A 22544-nucleotide genomic window follows, 5' to 3' on the forward strand; every position below is an offset into this window, starting at 1 on the left:
AGCAAGCAAGCAAGCAAGAAAAAAAGGAATGTATTGGATGAGTAAGTTGACCCTGGTATTTGAGCTTCAAGTTCTGCTGGAAGCTTCCTTTCTACTGAAGTGAAATCAGATGTTTTGACTTTCATTAAAGAAAAGCAAAACAGTGCAGTTTTCAGCAATGCGTGATTCTACACTTAGGGAGTGGAGACAGGGGCTTGAGACGTTCAAGGGCAACCTTGGAGATTTGAAGGCCACACGAGATCTTACCTCAAAAGATGGGCCCAGGTTTACTGTTGCGTATTCTTAACCCTAGCAGTTGCAAGGCAGATCTTTGAGTTCAAGGTCAGCCAGGGCTAGATAGTGAGATCTACTCCAAAAACCGAAACATCAGGCTGGCGAGACACTTCAGAAGTTAAGAGTGACTGTTTTCTCCCAGAGGACCGGAGTTTGGTTTCTAGAATCCTCATGTACAGCTCACAACCACCTGTAACTCCAGCTCCAGGGGTCCTCATGTCCTCTTCTGGTCTCTGTGGCCCCACACACCCAAAACATACACTCACACAGAAACACACATTTGAAAAAAAGAAAGAAAGAATTAAAAAAAAAAAAACCCAAAATTCAAATCAGCATCTGCCCACCCCAAGTCTTCAGTAGCAATATCTTGGGTATAGTTTCTAAATAACGTTTACTGTGCCTTTCTGTCAGGTGCTAAATGGTATAATATTCTCTAAAACTGCAAGAAATTGATGAGCTTTCCATTTCTGTTGTAAGATAGTAAGGTTTTCTGGCGGTTTCACAGAATACTTATAGGAAATATTTAAGACAGCTTAAAGGAAGTATGTCCTTTGGTTGCCTAAAAGCAGTTTTTCAACTTCAAAACAGTTCTACAGTCAACTTGTTTTCTGTCACAAGCCTTGTTTCAGAAGCTGTATAAATCCTCACCATTGCTTGCCCCCCACACCCCATCTTTTGGCTTTTGAGACAGGGTTTCTCTGTGTGATCCTGGCTGTCCTGGAACTGACCTGTGTAGACCATGCTGGCTTTGAACTCACAGATACCTGCTTGCCTCTGCCTCCCCAGTCCTGGGATTGAAAGCTTTTGACACCACATCGAGCTCTGCTTCTCACATGTAAAACCTGCTTATGCACGGTCACGTTTAGATTGCATCTCGCATCTCCACGCGTTGTTTTGATAGACTAGACATAGTCTAGCAGAGGGTGCTCTGTGGAATCCCGTTTGTGCCCTCCTTCTGTGGACACATCTGTGTTTATTCTCTCAACCTTTTCTTAGTAAATTTGAGTTGGTCTAACCGTTTTTGGTTGATTTGTTTATTTATTTATTTTGAGATAGGATCATTTAGGTAGCTCAGTTTAGACTTGAAGTTTTACCACTCCCTCCACCCAGTACTGGGATTTCGGGCATTCTCCCTTCCTGCCCTTTAAGGAGGGGATTTTGCTATTTTGCCCATAGTAGCCTTGAGCTCTCCTCCCCCCAGTCCTCCTCCCTCGGGCAGCAGAGTAACAGCCTGCAGGTGCACACTCTCAGCTTGTAGCGTGTTCCTGGTGCAGCTGTGTCCCCAATTCTCCGTCTTCCCACTCTCTTTTTGCGAGAATACTGGAGATTATAGTCCCAAGAGTGCAGTCCGCTCCTCTGAGTCTCCTGCCAACTGAGATTTCTGAGATGTAGTAAGGACTTGACACAGGAACGACTTGTCCTCATTTCCTTTTTGGAGGGACAGGGAGGCTCAACACAGTTTTACAAATGTTTAGCCTTCCTTCTAGCCATGCAGAGTTTTAGGGCTGCCGACTTTGATGCCATTTTATGGCATGGCAGCCCTGCAATGACTGTCTGACGGCATCGGCTGCCTGTTGAGTGGCGGCTGGCTCATGGCCGGACCTTGTCAAGTTTGGGTAGCGTCTGGAGTGGTGTAAGGTGTCTCTGGTCATCCTTTCCCTCTTCTTGAATCTTCCCCAAGTCATCCAGAAAGTTGACATTGCTCTCGATTACCTAAGTCAGCCTCGTGAGCTCATGAATCAGTTTAGTGGGTTTGCAGCCGAAGCTACCAACGACAGCAGTTTTCCTAGATGCTGACTCTGTGTATTTTAGCCCCGTCTCCAAAGGAGACACTGTTCTTTTACTAAAAAAGAAAGGCATTTATATTTTGTTCTTTTTAAGTGTGTGTGCGGACACGAGGACACACTGTATGTGTGCGTGTAAGTGCAGCTAGCTGCCTGCCCATGGGGGCTGGAGGCTGGAGGCGTTGCGTTCCCCTGGAACTGGTATTGTGGGCAGTGGGAGTTGCCTGAGGTGGGCGCCGGGAACCCCACTTGAGGTTTCTGGTGGAACAGTACTTTTTTTTTTATTGCACTTTAGAGGTAAACGTATAATCAGGCAGGGGAAGTGTTTGGGGGAATAGTAACTCTGACATTTCCGAGTGCTTTTAAATCTGATGGCTAAAAGGATGTGAGGGTAAAGTGTGCACATTGCTGTAGTGTTCTCACCCACAGCCAGAGCAGTTGCTCTCTCAGCCCCTCCTTTTTACACCTTTACCTGGGAATAGGGTTTTACCTTGAGATGTAACAGCAATAGAAGGTCATATGTCTACCCTCACCTCTGCCCATTTCCAACTGGGTGCCCGTCCGCCCCCACCCCTTCCCCCGCCTCGTCCCCCCCTTCCTCCCCCCGCCCAACAGAGATAGCATCTCCACATGGCTGCATTGCTTGCTTGCTTAACGTTCTGGGCATCAAACCAGAGACCCAGTACATGCTAGACAAGCTGTACCCCCAGCCTGTGTTTTTAGAGGTCCCGATAAGTAGCACAGCCTGGCCTTGAACCATCGGTACTCCAATCTCACCCCTCTAGTGCCTCAATGACAGGTGTGTGTCACCATCCCCGCGCCACCTTGGATGTTAACCCCTGGGAACCAAGAACTACTTACGTAGCACAGGAGGTACAAGGTGGCTTCCTTCACATAGGAATTAGCGGTGGGAGACTAAATGGATATTTTTACCTCTTACAAGTTATTTAAGTAACTTGTGAGTGTGAGCTGTATGTGTCTGTGTGCACTGCACCTGTAATCCCAGCACTTCCGAGACAGGCAGGAAGATTGCTATAAGTTTGAGGCCAGCCTGGTCTACATGAGACAGGCAGGAAGATTGCTGTAAGTTTGAGGCCAGCCTGGTCTACATGAGACAGGCAGGAAGATTGCTGTAAGTTTGAGGCCAGCCTGGTCTACGTGAGATAGGCAGGAAGATTGCTGTAAGTTTGAGGCCAACCTGGTCTAAGTGAAGAGTTCTAGGTCTGCATAATGAGTTTTCACTGTCAGTTTGGTTGATTTATAATCACCATGGAAACACATCTCTGGGTGTGCCAGGTATTTCTAGAAATGTTTAACTGAAGAGGGAAGATAAGCCTGACACCCGAGGGCAAAGTTCCATGGATCAGTGAAATTGATTAGAAAGGAAATCAGGTTGGGCACCAGCGCTGCTCTCTGTCTGCTTCCTGACTTCGGGTCCAGCATGACCTCATGCTTCTGCACTATCTTCTCAGCTGGGAGCCAGATAAGCCCTTCTTCCCTGTCACGCATTGAGAAAGGCTGACCCAGAGCGGGAAACAACTGCGGTTTGGGCATTTTGGTGCTTACCGTTCTCTCTGTTTTCTTGGCTTGGTATATTTTTGTTGGGTCTTTTGCAAGAGGCCATAGAAATGGGGAGATTTTAAAGGAGGTTGGATTGGGTTTCAGGAGTCTGGGTATACAGCTTAGTTGATAGACTGCTCACTTATCATGGACAGGCACCTATGTTCAATTCAGGAGAAAACCACGCGTGCAGAATTTAGTTCCTTTACATAACCCAGAGAAGCAGTGTAGGGAGTCCAGTGGATTAGAATGATGAAGTCAAAAACAAGAAATGGGCTGGACCTGGTGGTGCACAGCTTTAATCCCAACATGATTTCCAGACAGATGGCTATATTAGGATAGCCTGGTCTACATAGTTTCTGGCCAACCTGGAATATACAGTGAGACTTTTTGTCTTGGGGGAGAGGGGAGAGGAAGAACGAGGGAGGTACAGAGAGAAGTAGGGATGGCTGGCTGGAGGGAGGGAGAAAGAGAGAGGGAGGGAGGGAGAGAGAGAGAGAGAGATGGGGAGGACTTAAATTTAATCTGGCTTGGGTCTCTAAAGGAGAATTGGGCAGCCATGGCAGTCTCTGCTGATTGGTCCCTGCATAAAGCAAATCAAACAGAGCTGATCCCTGTCCTCAGAACCCACTGCACAGTGAAGCACTTAGTGGACAGCGTTAGGAGCTAAGATCTTTCAAATAGAATGAGGGGAGGAAGTGATCTGTATGTGATCGGGCAGGTTTACCTTGGCATACCTCTCCCGAAGGCTAACTGGATACAGAGAGAGGGGAAGGAGAAGAGCACAGGCCTCAAGCGTCAGGGCCCAGAGTTCAGGAAGTCAGGCCAGACCCCACACACTTCTTTAACCTTTTATAAAGAATAGAGTTTAGCATCAATGCTAAATTCTCTTGATTCAGATTGCTTTCACTACAGGGTGCCTGGTGTCAGTTTATTTCTGATAAGACTGTTACTCTGACACAACTCTTTCATTGTAAGCTGTAGCGAGTCTTTCGGGGAACATGGAAAAAATTTTCCATGAACCTAAGTGTAGTATTTCTAACTTTTCAAACCTTTGATTCATTCATTCATTCATTCATTCATTCATTCTTCTTCTTCTTCTTCTTCTTCTTCTTCTTCTTCTTCTTCTTCTTCTTCTTCTTCTTCTTCTGTTGCTGCTGCTGCTGCTGCTGCTGCTGCTTCTTCATCATCATCATCATCAAAATCATCATCATCACCGTCATCATCATCATCGGTATGAGTGTAGATCAGAGGACAGTTTCACGGAGTTGATTTTCTCTTTTAACATTTCTGTGGGTTTCACAGATTGAACTTAGAGTCTTCAGGACTCCCCAGGCCAGGCCACAAATCGCCTTTATCTGCTGAGTCATCTGACTGGCCTTTATCTGCTGAGTCATCTGACTGACCCCAGGAAGTGCTTTCAACTTGGTAAAGCTTCAGAAGAAATTGTTCTGCTTTTTGAGATTGAGATCTTTGGAAACTGTTGTTTTAAAGCCCTTGATCGTCGATTGTAACCTGTAGTTGCTCAGTATGTCAAAGAGACTGTCCTAGAGGAAAGACAGTATATGTTTGGGGTAGGTCAGCTGCCTTACTCCTCGTGTGGCAGCTGACTTTTCATCAGCCAGAATGAATCATGGCTAGACCGGATGCCAGCAGACATGAAGATGTGTCATCCTCCTTAGTGTCCAGGAAACTGGCACAGGCCAGTATCATCGTCCTCTCATGGGAAGGGAAGGGGGTCAGGACTAACAATAGATAAGAAGCCAGCACCACTCAGACTGAAACCCTTTAAAAACCTCAGAGTTAGCTCAGTGGTAGGCTTTATCTACATGTTTGGTCCCCAACTCCGAAAAAAAAAAAAAAAAAAAAAAAAACAAAACCTCAGAGTTAGGAGCATGAGTGCTTTATCTACATGTGTATACATACATGTACAAGGTACGTGGGTCTTGTGCTCGAGGATCAGAAGAGGGTGTTGGATCCTCATGGATCTGGAGTTATAGGTGGTTGTGAGTAGCCATGTTGGAGCTGGGAGTTGAACCTGGGTTCTCTGCAGGAGCGACAAGGGCTGTTAACTAATGGGCCAAGTTTCTAGCCCCGCGCACTTTTGTAAGATGTCCGCACACTTCAAAGACCAGCCGTATGTCCTTGCACAGGCCATGAAGCGTAAGAAACATGAACAGTACCCGTGAAGGACCCCATGCTTTTATACCATCGCTCAAACCAATCTACTTGATATATAATTGCAACTTGTGTTGAATCCTCTAATGGAACCATCCCAATGTATTCTATTCTCTCTCTCTCTCTCTCTCTCTCTCTCTCTCTCTCTCTCTCTCTCTCTCTCTCTCTCTCTCTCTCTCTCTCTCACACACACACACACACACACACACACACACACACGTAAAAGCCCAAGGGTTTCTTCTGGGTGTGTTCTTAAGGTGCAGTTTTTAACTTGTAAGGCCGTAGGGTGTGTGCTGCTTCTGTGTTAGCAGATTGTTCCAGGCTGTCCCCCACTGTACCTACTTTGACTAGGAGTGCGTTGTGTGTATTCACACTGTCTATGTACAAATTCACATTCACGCTCGGTCTCAGGAGGACAGTCCAGATTATTGAACGCATTAGAAAGTGCTTCTCGCACCTGATTGTGTTTGCAAATCACCAGGGATGTTAGGGGAAAGTGCAGCTTCTGATTTACACCTCTCCTTTATTGACACAGGGTTTCACTATGTCGCCCTGGCTGTCTCTATGTAGACCAGGCTGGCCTTGAAGTCAGTCAAGGAGATCCGATGGTCTCTGCCCTGAGAGTGTTGGGATTAAGGTATACACCACTACAACTTGGCTTCTCTCTCTACTTTAAGTCTGTGCCTGGTTGCTCAGGCCTATGATCCTAACTACTCCGGACAGTGAGGCAGGAGGATTACAGATTTAAGATCTGTCTTGGTAACTTAGTAAGACTCTGTCTCAAAATATAAAAAGGGAAAACAGTTGGGGCGACATCTCCGAGGGGGAACACTCACACAACATACGTGAGACCTTGTGTTCAGTCCTCAGAGGTGGAACGCTCCCACAACATACACGGAACACTGTGTTCAGTCCTAATGCCACAGATGTTCAGTGCCACAGAAAATACAGCAAAAGCCCCAAGAATACTTGAAATAATATGAATGGCATGTCTTAATCGCCATTCTGTTGTTGCCGACAGACACCATGGCCACGGCAGCTCTTACCAAAGAAGCATTGAATGGCGGGCTTGCTTACAGTGTCAGAGGGTGAGCCCTCATCCCCAGGGCAGGAAGCATGGAACCATGCAGGCAGGCACGGTGCTGGAGACATAGCTGGTCAGCAGACACAAGCAGAGAGAGACACTGGCCCTGATGTGGCCTTTGGAAATATCAGAGCCGACCTCCAGTGACACACCTCTGCCAACAAAGGCAATCCTAGTCCTTCCCTGGCAGCTCATCAACCGGGGACTAAGCGTCCCCAGATTGGGGCCCATCTCATTCAAACCAGCAGAGCACATAAACCATGTGTCTGCTGTATCAATCGTTCAGGAACTGAGGGCGAGAGCACGGTAGTACAGAATCAGTACAGACAGGTGTTCTCCCACCACCAAGACACAGGAACTCACGTAGCCCAGGCTGACCTCAAACTCCGTACATCCGAGGATGAGTCTGAACTTTCGATTTTCCTGCTTCTACCTCCTTAGTGCTGGGACTGCATCGTGCACCACCGCGTCCCGTTTATGTGGTGTTGAGCCTCAGACCTAGGCCACAGTGCGTGTTTAGGCAAGAACTGTGACACTGAGCCACCTCACCAGTCCGTGGGTAACATTTCCCCCCAGATGTTTACCATCTGTGATCGACTGAATTTGCAGCGTAACAACCCTGGAACATGGAGGTCCAACCGCCGTACTTAATCTAGTCAGATTCCTGGAGCGAGTCCATAGGAAGTCATACCATAATCCTGTGGTGAAGGGTATAGGGACCCATATGTACGTCATGTTCTGAATCAGGAGGCCCAATGCTGTAAGAATGTTCTGTCTCGGGAGTTACCAGGTTTCTCCCAGAAGTAGAGAGGCCTTAGTACCTGTTTGCCCTTCCGACCGACCCTCATCTCTCTCTCCTCTGGTCGTTTCTTATGGTCAGCCTTCCTGTCTCAGGATTGAAGACTCAGCATGTCTTCATTACAGTCAGCAGTACAGTGTGCAGTGGGGCCAAGTGTCCCCCCTCAAATCGTTGCTGCCTTGATTCCCTTGGAAGTGCACGGCAGGCTTAGATGTCCTGAGAGGTCTCTGAGGCTCTGGCCCCTTGGGGATAGATGTGGCCGTGAAGACACTGCTGTCCAGCCAGGTGTCTGTGGCTGTGCAGCTCAGTGTCACTTGGTGACTAGCACCAGTATCTATCAGTGTCTCCTTTCTGGCCTGTGAGACCCCAGTCACGGGCCATCTAGTCAGAGACCTATGTGGAGGCTGTAGACCACAGCAGGCTTGAGGAGCAGGCAAGGGCATTCCAAACCCCATTCTGGTTGGCTTACAAAATGGAGGACTGAGTATTTAGAATCATTCCTTTGAGTTATTTCCTAAATAATCAAAGGGATATATTTTTAAGTCGATTTAATGATTTTTTTTTAATGAATGTGAGGTTAGATGGCTCTAAGCTAACTTTATTTGTAAAATAAGGTGCCGTACTGTATTCAGGATACCAATGAAATGCCTTTATCATAAATGCCATCTTTGTCTCTTCGTATTCTGATGAAATTAATATGGAGTAGCTTATAAATAAAGGAATGTTATTACTTAACATTCACACAGTATTTTATCGTGACTTTTATATTGACAACTTAAATTTTTTGGTGCTGAAACTCTGGAACAAGCACAATGTAATTTTCAGTCCTCTCCATAGTGATAGGAGCCATCACGTCTCTCCTCCCCCTCCCCCTCTTCCTCTTTTTCTTCCTCCTCTTCCTCCTCCTCTTCCTCTTCCTCCCCCCTCCTCTTCTTCTTCCTCTTCCTCCTCCTCTTCTTCCTCCTCCTCTTCCTCCTCCTTCTCCTCTTTGTAGTTTTATTTGAAAGAGGGTCTCACTCTGTAGCCCAGTCTGGCCCTCTATCTTTGGGCAATCCTCTTACCTCAGCATCCTTAATGAGGAGAGTACTGCCATGTCTAGCAAATTCCGTTGCCTTCAGAGGCAAAGACCTCATATGGGCTTCAGTTACATGAATTATACAAAAATAAAAGCATCTGCATTCAACATAGATTATAAAACATTCCTAATTTTGTTTGCTTGTTTTGTTTTTGATGCAGGATCTGGGTAGTCCTACCTGGCTTGGAACTCACTACGTAGAGCAGGCTGGCTTCAGACTCACAGAGATCTACCTTCCTCTGCCTCCCAATAGCTGAGATTAAAGGAGTGCGCCTCCACACCTGGCTTCGGCCCTGCATTTTTATAAAACAGAACAAAACACCATCACTTTTATGTCTCAGAACAGATCTGCATCCAACTCCTAGAGTATAGTATCATTCTTGCACTTGTATGAAAATCAGTATGAGCTTAATTTATCTGAGTTTCAAATTTCATCCTTTTCTTTGCAGATTGAATTCCTCTCTTAAATTTCTGGATGTGTTTTCACTCGTGGAAACGTTTTCTACAGAGCAGTCAATGGCTTAATTCGAGCAAGTGTCGGCTGTGACTTGCTTTCACTGTTCTTCAGGAAGCTCGAGTCTGCCAGATACAGGGCTTTTTGTGATGACAATATGACCCACAGTAAAGGAAGACCTGCCGCTTACAAGACAAGTGCCAGTCCGGAGAGCGGAGGGGGTTTTGTAGATTGGACTTTAAATTTAAATACAATTCAATCTGACAAGTTTCTAAACTTACTGTTAAGCATGGTGCCAGTCATTTACCAGAAAAACCAGGAAGACAGGCATAAAAAAGTCAACGGCATTTGGCAGGACGGGCTGTCCGGTGCGGCACAAACTTTCAGCAAGAGATCGGAGCCACATCTGGACTACCATGAGTTCTCCGAGCAGGCCTTCCACAGTGGCAGTGGCCATACCCCAGCCAGCTGCAGCCCCAGGTACGACGACTATGCCGGCTATAACTACTGTGACGGAAGGGAGGCCTCGGAAACCACCGCCATGTTACAGGACGAAGATCCGTCCAGTCAGGGCGATGACGTTATTGTGGAAACAAGCCAGAGGCTCCCAAAGGAATCCAGTGGGGTCATGGCTCTGCAGATACTTGTGCCATTCTTGCTGGCTGGGTTTGGAACTGTTTCCGCTGGCATGGTTTTGGACATAGTGCAGGTGAGATTTTATGTTTAGTTTTCACTGTGTGTGTGCGCACATGTGCATGTGTGTGCATGTGTGCATGTGTGCATGTGCACATGTGTGCATGTGTGCACATGTGTGCATGTGCTTGTGTGTGTGCACATGTATGTGTGAGCACATGTGCATGTGTGTGCATGTGTGCACGTGCTTGGGTGTGTGTGCTTGTGTGTGTACACATGTGCATATGCCTGCCAACCTTGGGTCTCTTCCTTAGTAGCTTTCATCGTGTTTATGAGGCAGGGTCTCTCTTCCCGCTGAAACTCGCTGACTCGGCTGTCTACCATTGAAGCTCTAAGGGCCTGGACTGCCTCTGCCTTCTCAGCTCCAGGATGTGTGTGTCACCATGCTTGGCCTTCTGTCTGTTTGTTTGTTAATTAATTAGAGACAGGCTCTTTCCACATGGTCCTCACTATCCTGGAACTATGTGTGGTCCAGACTGGCCTTGAACTTACAGAGATCTGCCTGCCTCTAACTCAGCCTCCCAAGTGCCGGATTGAAGGGGTGTGTCACCACTCCCAAACGCTTGCTTTCTTCTTTAAACATGGAATTAAACTCGTTCTAGGGTAGCTTCCCTCTCTTTAGGATTCTCTGCACTTTATAGAACATTGTAAACGAACAACCCACATACTTTTGAAGTGTGTTTTATCTTTCTATAGTTTACTTGCAAGAGTATTTTCCTAATAACTTCACAGTATGAATGTGCATCTGAGGGGTTGGGATTTAGCTCAGTGGTAGAGCACTTGCCTAGCAAGCGCAAGGCCCTGGGTTTGGTCCCCAGCTCGAAAAAAAAAAAAAAAAAAAAAAAAAGAATGTGCATCTGTTTTTTTTTTTTTTTTTTAAAACAAATGATGGTGTAACATTTTGACATCCATAAGGACAAATGTATATATTTTTCTAAAAAAGCTGTGAGGGACTGACAGCTTGGTCAATGTGTATTGTAGTATATAAACATGAAATCTTGCCAGTTTTATTTGACAGAAATGTGATATAGATGTAACTTGTGCCATGGACCCAAAGGTCACTTCACCCCAGCTTAAAACTAATTACCATAGCCGCTTGATGTGATTTTATCATATTCCTTTAAGCAAAAAGGAAACGCTTGATATTCTAAAGGCCTTTAGCCCAAATACCATGACATTTTGAGCATTAAAAAAAAAAATCAGAATCCACTGTCCTCCATATGTGAAGTTGACACCTACTGATTTGTCAATACCAAACATCAGATTGCAGTATTTAATTTTTATTTATTTTCTTATTGCATCAGAAGATGGTTATGTCCTAAATTTTATGGCCTCCCCAGTTTAAGTTGTATATGCATAGTTGTTATTTACGTTGTTCGAAGATACACGAGGCAAGCGCCTCCCTGACCTTACACCAGAGAAATAAACAGCCTTTGATGGAAGAGGATTTTAGTGCTTTTTAAAAAGTAGGCGTTAAGCTGCTGCTGTAAGGTCTGATTCGCAGCTCTTTAGCATATATCTAGAGACATTTTTAATTTATGAGTATTTATACAAAAAAGTGATTCTGTCAAGATGACTGTTCTATATCACCTGAGAATGGCATTATTTAATTAAAGAACAATTTTCGGTTTAAAAAAAACAAACAAAAAACCAAAAAAACATGGATTCTGAGGATTGAATGTAGATTACCGAGGCTTCACTAACCCTCACACCATCCTCTTCCTCTTTCTCCCCTTCTCTTCTCTTCCCTTTGGCTTCTCTTTCCCCCTTCCCTCTTTCTCTTTTCCTTTTCTCCTTCCTCACTCCTCCCCGGCTTCAGTAGGGTCTCACTGTCTCGCTTTGACTGGCTTTGCCTGGCTTTGACCTTTCGGTCTTTCCTGCCCTAGACCACCGAGAGCCAGGATCACTCTACTTATGAGCCCTCTTCTGGCTTCACTTCACTTTTTTTTTTTTTTTTTTTTGATTCTTTTTTTTTTTTCGGAGCTGGGGACCCGAACCCAGGGCCTTTGCACTTCCTAGGCAAGCGCTCTACCACTGAGCTAAATCCCCAACCCCTTCACTTCACTTTTTAAAAAAAAAAAAATTTCCCATGCTATGTCAGTTCCTGAAGTCTCCTACTGGGACAATCCCACTTTTTAATTGCATTTGTAAAATATCTCTCTGTGTTGTGAGCTGTTTACATTGCTTTCAGTTCAGAAAGCAGTTTCGTATCATCCGCTTTATGGTGTTGTCTGAGGGCCTTTATCACTCTCTTCCCTTCATAGAGCCCAGAGAGGTCTCCTCCAGGATTACAGAGCTGACCGTGACAGGTCCATCCTGAGGGGCAGGCATGTCATTTCATCAGGGCATGGTGGCACATGCCTGTAACCTGGGGAAGCTGAGGCAGGAACATCATGAGTTTGCGATCCACCTGTCCTACTACACAGGGAATTTAGGATAGCCTGAGCTACACAGTAGCACCCTGTCTTATTTTATGTTTGTAAATACACTATCACAGTCTTCATGTACACCAGAAGAGGGCATCAGATCCCATTACAGATGGTTGTGAGCCACCATGTGGGTGCTAGGATTTGAACTCAGGACCTCTGGAAGAGCAGTCAGTGCTCTTAACCTCTGAGCCATCTCTCCAGCCCCTCAGCACCCTGTCTTAAATAGGGTTATTTTCAGTTTGGTGCTGGTCTTATGAGCCTGTGTTAGGCCACTGCTTAGTTTCATACCTAAGATGAGGGGCAAACATAGGGCTACTAACTACTTCCGATGTCAACTCTCAATTCCTCCCTCCCTCCCTCCCTCCCTCCCTCCCTCCCTCCCGGCCTTGGGAATGTGGTTGTGCCTCTTCAGATCTCTCTCCTCATCTGTAACTGTCGTAACAACAGTGTGACTTTCTCGTGAGACTGGAACCCAGACTCCAGTCCAGATGATGAAGTCCCACCGGTTCTTAACCTTTAGAGGCATGGATTCTGCAGTCAGTGATGCGGTAAAGTAACTGGGCATTGCGGTGCACGCCTGGCATCTAGCATTTGGGATGCAGAGGCACAAGGCTGACGAGTTTAAGGCTGGCCTAGGCTACTGTAGTGAGTTAATGGCTAGCCTGAACGGTCTCAAAAACTCACGGGCTGGTGTGCAGCTCAGTGGTAGAGTGTAATAGGCTGTGGACTTCATCTGCAGGACTGCCAAAGAGAGTGTGAGAGTAAATCTCAGAGCGCCAGGCTTAGTTGTGGTTATTGGTGTCAGCTATAGAGTAGGCGTCGTGATGCCAGATGTGGAACCAACGCCAATGGAACTGTCTAAAGTCCTCAGATCCTGATCTCAGGAGGGTGTGGTGATTCACCAACAAGTTCACTGATGAGACAACCTGTGCTGTCCCTTAAAACAGGGAAGCAGCCAGGATGCTGTCCCAAGGCTTTAATCCCAGGCACCCAGGAGGCCGATGCAGGCAGGTCCCTGAGTCTGAGGCTAGCCTGGTCTACACAGTGGTATTCAGGCCAGTGTCCTAAGAGAAGCTGCTGCTTTGTGTTTCAGCACTGGGAGGTGTTCAAAAACGTGACAGAAGTCTTCATTTTGGTGCCCGCGCTTCTTGGTCTGAAAGGGAACTTGGAAATGACATTGGCGTCTCGGTTATCCACTGCAGTAAGTTTTTTTTCCTATTTCCTATTACGCATGTTACTTATTTCTTTCTACTTAGAGTCTGTGTGACAAGGAGGTTGTTTTTCCTGTCTGGTAAGTTTCCCGGCCTCAGAGTTAGGCGCCCTGAAAGATCTCGGCGTTCTCTCACCTGAGGATGTGGTCCTGCTTTCCCTTCTCACCAGAATGCTTGCCTCGTTCGATGCCAGGCCACACTATCAGGTATCATTGCTGTGCAGTACATGGGGCAGGCAGATACTGAGAGTCTGTGTGCTCTGTGGTCGGCTGAGTTGAAAATAGAGCTAGAATCCTTGGTATTCCTTTATAATGCGACCTGTTACATACTGCTCATCCGTTCATATCAGGGGATCCACATTTACACTATCAGCTCTTGCTTTTCTTTCATCAGACAGGGTTTCAGATTTGCTGTGTAGACAAGACTGGCTCAGAACACGGATCCTCCTGCCTCTTGAGCATTCTGGGATTAAAGGCATGCACCACCCTGCCCATTGCTATCTCCTTTTATACTATAGAAACCCGTAGTTTCACTTATGACCGATAACTGGATACTTAACCACGCTCTAACGGTCCATCCTTACAGAGAGCGTTAGGACAGGAGAGATGCGGCTCAGAGGTTAGGAGCACTCACTTGCATAGGATCCCACCACATGGCGGTTCACAACATCCGTAACTCCAGTTCCAGGAAATCAGAGGTCCTCTTCTGTCCGCCAGGCACCAAGCGTGTGTATGCATGCATGTAGGCAAACACTTATAAATAAATAAGTAGTGTTGAATATATAATATATAAATATTTATATGTCATATTTATCATACTTAATATGTTAAAAGATATATAACATATATAATACATATTACAGATATTATAAATTATACATATTATAAACACATACTATTATATACATATAAATATATATCATATGTTATAAATACACATATTTATATAATATACAATATATACTATAATGGATAATAGATATTATACATATACATATATACATTTTTTTTCTTTTCTTTTTTTCGGAGCTGGGGACCGAACCCAGGGCCTTGCGCTTGCTAGGCAAGTGCCCTACCACTGAGCTAAATCCCCAACCCCACATATATACATTTATATAACAATTGTGATAAGGTGTCACTCTGTAGCCCTGGTTGGCCTGGAACTCACTGTGTAGCCTGAGTTGGTCTCAAGCTCACAGAGATCCCCTGTCTCTGCCTCCTGAGTGCTGGGGTTGGAGGTGTGCACCACCATGCCTGACTTGACAGTTAGGATAAGTGAATGACGGCACAGGCATAAAACAGACACAACTGCGAAATGACAGTGAGGCAGAGCAGACCAACCATTAGATACTGACTTACTGCTCTGTCCAGTGGTTTACTTAGAGCCTGTCTGCCAAGCATGACCTCACCTGAAACAGAAATGACCTGGAGAACTAGCTGGGCTGGGTCACACTGTCAGGAACGACCTGCCGATTGCCCTGTTTGCGTCTATGAGCCCTGGCTATGAGGCACCGTGCTTAGACAGGTTTTCCGTAACAGTTGGGCGAGGGGTGAGACTACAGTGGAGACTCAGGGCATACATTTACATAGCATGAGATTATCCAGACTTAGAGACTTTAAGCAATTATCTTACGATCTGAAAGCCCAAGCAGGCAGTGGTGCCACGTGTGTTTAATTCCAGTACATGGGAGGCACAGGCAGGTAGGTCTCTGAGTTCAAGGCCACCTTGGTCTACAGAGTGAGTTCCAGGACAGTTAGGGCCATTACACCGAGAAACTCTGTCTCGGGGAACCCCTCCCTCCCCAAAAGCAGCTTCCTGTATTACAGATTCAAACCCAAAGCGTAAGGATACCTTTTTCCCAAGTGATAGTGTGGTGTGATAAACACATGTCAAACTCTTAGATGAGTGATGGGGCTGGGAAGATAGCTCAGTGGGCAGAACACCCATGTGGGATCCAAGTCGGGCATGCATGTAATCCCAGTCCTGGAAAAGGAGAGGCAGGAGAGTCCCTCTGAGTCTCGCTGGCCAGCCAGTCTAACCTACTCGGTCAGTCACAGACCAGTGAGACACCTTGTCTGAAAGACAGAGTGGATGACACCTGGGGAATGACATCTTAAGTTGTGCCCTGGCCTCTAAATGCATGTGCACACAATGTACATGTTCCCCTACAAACACACTAACTTCATGCATAACACACACACACACACACACACACACACACACACATTTTCTTGAAAAAAATCTAATAGTCAAATCTTGATAAATGTTTAAAATTTAAATTTTATGCTTATCTATCATTCCGGCACCTTCTTATTGGTGACATTTACTGATATGCTGAATTTGGGTTTTAGTTCTTTTTTTTTTTTTTTTTTTTTTTTTTTTTCTTTTTTTTCGGAGCTGGGGACCGAACCCAGGGCCTTGCGCTTCCTAGGCAAGCGCTCTACCGCTGAGCTAAATCCCCAACCCCTGGGTTTTAGTTCTTGATTATTTGGGTATGCCCCCAGCCTTGAAGAAGGGAAAACGAAAGCATGTTTGGCTTTCCTGTAGTTTTGAGAATTAGTGGACGGACGCGACTATCACCCTCCCCTGAGCCCAGGAGGCGTCTCCAGGAGAAACTAAGGCAGTGGAAACTTTTTATGACACTCCTGGACGGGAATGGAAAGGTGGCTTTCGCAGCACTTGTTGCAAATTGGACTTTGTTCTGATAAATGCAGCTAAGCGTGCAAGCATTTAAGCAACACGATAACTTTGCCAGGAAGAGTGAAGTTTCCGTTCGATTGCCTCAAAGAACATTGCTCTAAACACACGTGTCATTCTTGAGCCCCGTCCTAGACTCGTAATAGATTATGTCACTCTGTTTTGAAATAGGTCACGCTGTAGGAAATCCAGTTAAAGAAGAGTATGTTTTAAATAAGACTTGTCATCCTTAATCCACATGTTGACATTAAGTCTCAAAAAGGTGAATTGATCTTGTGGGGCAAGTCCGTTGAGACGACGTGCTGGCCAGTTTTATGTTAGCTCAGTCCAATCTAGAATTAGCTGAAAGGAGTTATCAGCTGAGAAAATGCCTCCCTAAGACTCAGCCATAGGGGCAGTTTTTTAAGAAAAGTGATTAGTGATTGGTGGGGAGGGCCCAGCCCACTGTGGATGGTATCATCCCTGGGTATAGCCATGACTAACTTGGAACTCACTCTGTAGACCAGGCTAGCTTGGTACTCGTTACTGTCTCCTGCCTCCTGCCTCCTGCATGCAGGGATTGTAGTGTGAGAATTCACACCCAACTTGGCCTCAATAATTTTTTTTCTATTCTTTTTTTTCAGAGCTGGGGACCGAACCCAGGGCCTTGTGCTTGCTAGGCAAGCGCTCTACCACTGAGCTAAATCCCCAACCCCAATAATTTTTTTTTTAAACTCCGCTCTAGTATCTGTTTCGTGTGTAGTATTTTACTCATGGGTCTGTATATATCTTGTTTCCTGTTCATATTTTAGAGAGGAGAGTTTCAAAATGGTGTAGAAGCCCAGCACTAGGAGGAAACCTGTCACGGGGGGGGGGGTCCTGGTTGGGGGATCTACCAGAGCATCTCTGTGGGAGGTAGGGCTGGGGTTTCTCTCTTCTGTGGACTGAGAATTGTCAAATAGGTGGGGCTTTTGGAGGTGGGGGCAGAGGCAGGGGCAGGGAGATCCCTGGGAATTCAAGGCCATCCTGGTCTACAAAGAGAATTCCTAACATAGTGAGACCCTGGAAAGAAGGAGTAGGGGAGGGGCAGCAGAGGGAATGAGAATGAATTGTGTTGCTGCTGATAAACTGGTGAATGAGATAGAGCGAGGAACTGAGGCCGAGATAGGGACATTCCAGACAGTGAGAAGGGTGGAGGCCAGAGTGTGTGTGTTCCTATGCTAGGTGGACGCTTCTTCCTCAGAGCTGTGTGCGTGTGTGGAGGGAGGCACGCGGGTGTACAGGTGCCCTTGCCAGCCAGAGAGCGTGCCTCAGAGAGCGTGCCTCATTCACCTGATGTGGGTGTGGGGACTGAACTCTGGTTCTGGTTTGGATTTTGAAACAGGTTTCTCTTTGTAGTTCTGGCTGTCCTGCAACTCTCTGTAAAACAGGCAACCCTTAACTCGGAGATCCCCCTGCCTCTGCCTCCTAAGTGCTGGGAATATAATCGTGCACCGCTACCGCCTGTTGGGCTGAGACGGTTTCTTCTTAAAAGTGTGGTCTTTTAATGTCAGCACCAGCAGCCTGTTAGAAGTGTAAATGTTTGGCACCATTCCAAAACCGCTGAACCAGCTCACAACCAGTAATCTGTTCCACAATAAACCCTCTAGAGACCGGAGAGACGGCTAGCAGTTTTGACTACTTGCTGCTCTTGCAAAGGACCTGAGTTAAGTTCCCAGTGTCCACGTGGTGGTTCACAACTGTCTGTAACTGCAGGGTCGGGGACTCTGCCACCCTCTTCTGACTTCTCTGAGTACTGCATCCTTGTGGAGCACACATGTACGTGCAGTGACACTTGGATGAAATAAGGTTAACCTACCAAAATCAAATAAGCCCTCCAAAGGTTTGTACAGTGTTCACGGAGGTTCGAGAGGTCCTAGGGGTGGAGTCAGGTGAGAGCGGTAAAACCCAGAAGACCGGGGGTGGGGTGGGGTGGGGGAGAGCTAGCAGGGGCCAGCTGACAGAAGGCCGTGCAGACTGTTGTAAGGACTTTGGCTGCTTGTGAGTTAGGGGCCGTTGGAAGGATTTGAGCAGAGGAGCGATGTGGACTTATACACATCTTTAACAGATTATCATGTTGTTGGGGCAGAGACCAGTCTGCCGCTGTGATCTGGGATAAAGATGGTTCTGACTTGGACTACTAGTGGGTGTGGTGAAGCTGTTGGGACCTAGAACGAGTTCCCAGAGGATGACAGAATTGGGTGAGGGAGTCACAGAGATGGGAGAGTGGCCTCCTCTGAGACTGGAGGTAAATGCTCGTTACTGGGAAAGGGTAAAACAACAGACAGGTTCGTAGGTGGGAAAGTAGTAGCTTGTGGCCCTGAGCTGCGGTGCATGGTCAGTACCCAGACGTGCAGACCTCAAGTGCATGGGGCTGAGTGCATCCTTAGGTCACTGGCGGTAATGTATCTCCAAGGTAGTGGTTTCTTAGTGTCACCTTTTCTAGACACCCCACCACGCCCTCCACTTGTCCACTCGCTCACAGACATTGTTGTTTTTCTCTACTTGCTTTCATGTCTCCTTCTTTGCTCTTTTTCATAATTAGAGGGTTTAAAAATACATAACCAATCTATAATTACACGTTTCCCCTTCCTTTTCCTTCCTTCCCCCTCCCACGTCTGCCCCCATCCATGCCTTCTCTCAGATTCATGGCCTCCTTTCCCCTAACCCTGGTCCTTACATATCCATATAAACAGATACAGAAACACAACGTACTGAAGCCCTTCAGTGCTGCCTGGATGTGTGTGTTTCTAGGGCTGACCACTTGGTGCTGCAGGACCAATCCCGAGACTCATCCCTGGGAAGGACGCATTTTCCCTTCTCAGTAGTTACCTGCCTGTAACTTTGCACTAGGAATGAGGCTGCGTCCACACTGGGGTGGCGGCTGGTCCTGTTCAGGCCACCCGATTGTTGAGATCTCAGGGGTGTAGCTTCTCTGTCATGGCTAGAAACACAGTCCCACACCCTGATCCCTTGGTTCTTGTAACCTTTTTCACCTCCTCCTCTTAGACGATCCCTGAGCCCTTAGCATAGGAGTTATGTTGTAGATGGATCAACTGGGGTAGGAGTTGTATTGTAGCCAGATTGACTGGGGCTGGGTATCTGTGGTCAGCTGTTCTCTGCATTCTGAACAGTGGCAGTTTTCTATAATGATCTCTGCTGCCAAATTATCTTCCTTTTATTTATGTGCATGAAGGTGCCTGGTAAGGCAGAAGAGACTAGAGAGGGCATTGAATTCCCTGGCACTGCAAATATAGACAGTTGTGAGCTGCCATGTAGGTGCTGGGAACTGAACCCCTGTCCTCTGGAAGAGTAACAGTGCTCTTAACCATTGAGCCATCTCTCCGTCCCAGGATAAAAGATTCTTCTTTGATGAGGGCTGAGGTCTACCTACACTTACCTGTGGCCAGAAGGCTGCGTGTTTTAGAGTGCAGTTGGGAATTATACTGGTTTAGGAAAGTGCCAGCAGCAGGTTCGTCTCTAAGATCTGTGACCTCGTCAACCTTGTGTGTTGTCTGTGGGCTTATGGTTATGTGAGGGGGGAAAGTGAAGGGGCGTGGCAGGATGATTGGAGAAACAGCGTAAGCACTGGGTCAGGGAAGAAAGCTGTGTAACCTTGGCAAGGGAATGTCTCCACGCCTGCTGTTTCTGTCTTCCAGAAATCATGCCCCTCCCCACAACACACACTTCACTAGTGCCTTCCTAACATTACGTCCCATCACACAATAGCCTGAACGTTTGTATGGACAGAACTTTGTGGAATGTAGCTCTCTCTCTCTCAGAAGACGCCGGCAGTGACCATACCAAGTGAATCTGGCTAAGATGCCTACGTCAGTTCTCTGACTCTGCACTCTGCCAGCCGTGGTCTCTGTAGAGCCTGGAGTGTGTGCGCCTCTGCTGCTAGTAACAAAGTGACTGTCAGGGGCTGGAGAGATTGCTCAGTGGTTAAGAGCATTGACTGCTCTTCCAGAGGTCCTGAGTTCAAATCCCAGCAACCACATGGTGGCTCACAACCATCTGTAATGGGATCTAATGTCCTCTTCTGCTGTGTCTGAAGACAGCTACAGTGTACTTATATAATAAATAAATCTTTAAAAAAAAAAACAAAGTGACTGGTGGCTCTACGTCTCAGGCTTCTTCTGGAGTCACTGTAGATCGTTAACTACGGCTATTGACATCTTTCTAATAGTTACCGGAATTGCAACACTAATCTTTGCCTGCCTCAGGAGCTCTAAGTCTGAGGGAGATTCACTCTTTAATCGTTGCTCTCTCGAGCGGAGCTCCAGACCACTAGAGCTGCAAACATGAAGGAATCGATAGTTACTGTCCGGTTTAGTAAATCCGTCCGTAAAGACAGCGTGAGTAATTGTTCCAGAGCACCGAGAAACCTCAGTGTTCGCAGTAGCTGCACACTTAGAGCCTGAAGGCCAGAGGGAGAGTGCAGAGGAGACTATGTTTTCTCAGTTGAATAGACTTCTTGATGTCACACTTAACCTGCTGCTCCGTTGCTCCTGAAACAGCTGCGGTTGATCCATGGTTAAATCTACCCGTAGACAACAACTTCACATGCTTCCGAGGAGCTGGATATTGGGCCAGGGCCTGGCCTATCTCCCTTATTCACCCTTGTGAAAGAAAGGCTTAAATGCTTTAAATATTACTGTGTGTGTATGTGTGAGCACACACACACCGTGTATATGTATGTGTGAGCACACATACACCATGTATATGTACCGTGATGGGTGTGAGGTCAGGACAGCCTGCTGGAGTTGTTCCCTCCTTCCACTGTGTGACTTCCAGGCATCAAACTCAGGTCGCCAGACTTGAGCAGTGACTGCCTTCACCTCTGAGCCATATTGCAGGCCGCAGATGTTTTTATAACACTTGAAGGTCTCCCATGAGTAGATGAAGAATAATTAAAGTCTAGCTCAATGTAATATATTTATAAATTTTGCGTGCGTGTGTATTGCGAATGATCGTCCATTGCTTCCCAAAGTACGACGATAGAAAAACTTGGCAAATTTGGGTGATATTTTTTTAATCCCAAGTGGTTAAGAAAGTTACCTGGATTGCGGAGCAGAAGAGTATGTGAAGTCTAACCTTATTTGGGGAAGCGTCCCTCCATTTACCAGAAAGCTGTATCAAAATGTATATAATTTTGATAATCGGACATATGCTGTGAACATACTGAGCTCTTACTGCTGACAGCTGCATTCATGACTCCGATGTAGACGATTTGTTTATGTCCTACTCTTTGGCCAGTACCTCTATGGTTATAGTCATTTCATGCCGTGGACTCACGTGCTAACAGCTCAGAATTCTACCACTCTCTCTCTCGACACTCAGCATAACAAACTTGTCGTGAGGATGACAGTGATGTGGTTATAGTGTCTCCCAGCAGATGGATGACTGTAACTTGTCACCTAAGATCCTGTTTTCCCATCCTGGCGAGCTGGGTGTCACGTAGCAGGCCGGTTGTAAGTTGGGCATTGTTCTGAGCACTGGCTACACACGGCAGTTATTACTAAAGGTGCATTTTGTACTTTAAGACTTGGGGTTCTGTGTAAATAAAGCAGACAGCAGAGTGGAGCCTAAGAGTGTCCTCCTCCTCACAGGTGAATGTCGGGAAGATGGACTCACCCATCGAGAAGTGGAATCTAATCATCGGCAACTTGGCTTTGAAGCAGGTGAGCGGCGTGTGCTTATTTATAGAGCGTGGATGTGGTTTACCATTCAAGAATCCAAACAATAACTTAGGACCCCCATCCCAGCTGATCCCATCGCTTGCCCCATCCTTATGGGTTCTGAAGCAGACTTCCAGTGTTGCTCAGGATGGCCTTACCCTGAGACAGAATCCCCCTGCCTCAGCCTCTCGGGTTCACTCGTGAGGCCCTGCTTTTTGTGTTTTGTTTATATTTGTTTTAGTTTTAGGTTTTTGAGATGATATCTGTGTTTCTTGGTCTGACCTCAAACTCCTGTGTTTAAATTAATCTTCCTGGGTCTGCAGGAACCAATACCAAGACTTCTTACTTTAATTTTTCTAAATTAGTATTAGAAATAAAAAACTAGCATTAATTTCTCTAAGAAATGAAATTATAAATTCTAAATTGGCATTAGTTGCATAATTAAGCTGAGCTCTTTTCTGGTAGTGTGCTCACCTGTTGGTTTATGCTGATTTTCCTTTCTTACTGCTACCGTTAATATTATTATTAATAAATCCACTCAAATACCAACTACGTATGTACTGAGCCAGGAATCATGTATCAGTTACAGCTTTCTTCTAGTCTAAGGT

General features: G+C 46.2%; 1 protein-coding gene across 3 annotated transcripts in view; it reads left to right on the top strand.

The window, feature by feature from the left end:
- Slc41a2 (solute carrier family 41 member 2) overlaps positions 1 to 22544 on the top strand; it is a 104777-nt gene that overhangs the window by 13842 nt on the left and 68391 nt on the right. For 2 of the 3 annotated variants that reach the window (XM_032910571.1, XM_032910577.1), the window contains exons 2-4: positions 9203 to 9916; positions 13423 to 13530; positions 21868 to 21939. In XM_032910571.1, the coding sequence (XP_032766462.1) occupies positions 9365 to 9916; positions 13423 to 13530; positions 21868 to 21939 (732 nt within the window). In that variant the 5' untranslated portion in view covers positions 9203 to 9364. Of the gene's footprint in view, positions 1 to 8971; positions 9120 to 9202; positions 9917 to 13422; positions 13531 to 21867; positions 21940 to 22544 lie in introns of those variants that run through there. The other variant, XM_032910585.1, reaches the window with a different exon arrangement.

The sequence above is a fragment of the Rattus rattus genome, chromosome 1 (genome assembly GCF_011064425.1).
Source record: "Rattus rattus isolate New Zealand chromosome 1, Rrattus_CSIRO_v1, whole genome shotgun sequence".
Classification (NCBI taxonomy): Eukaryota; Metazoa; Chordata; class Mammalia; order Rodentia; family Muridae; genus Rattus; species Rattus rattus.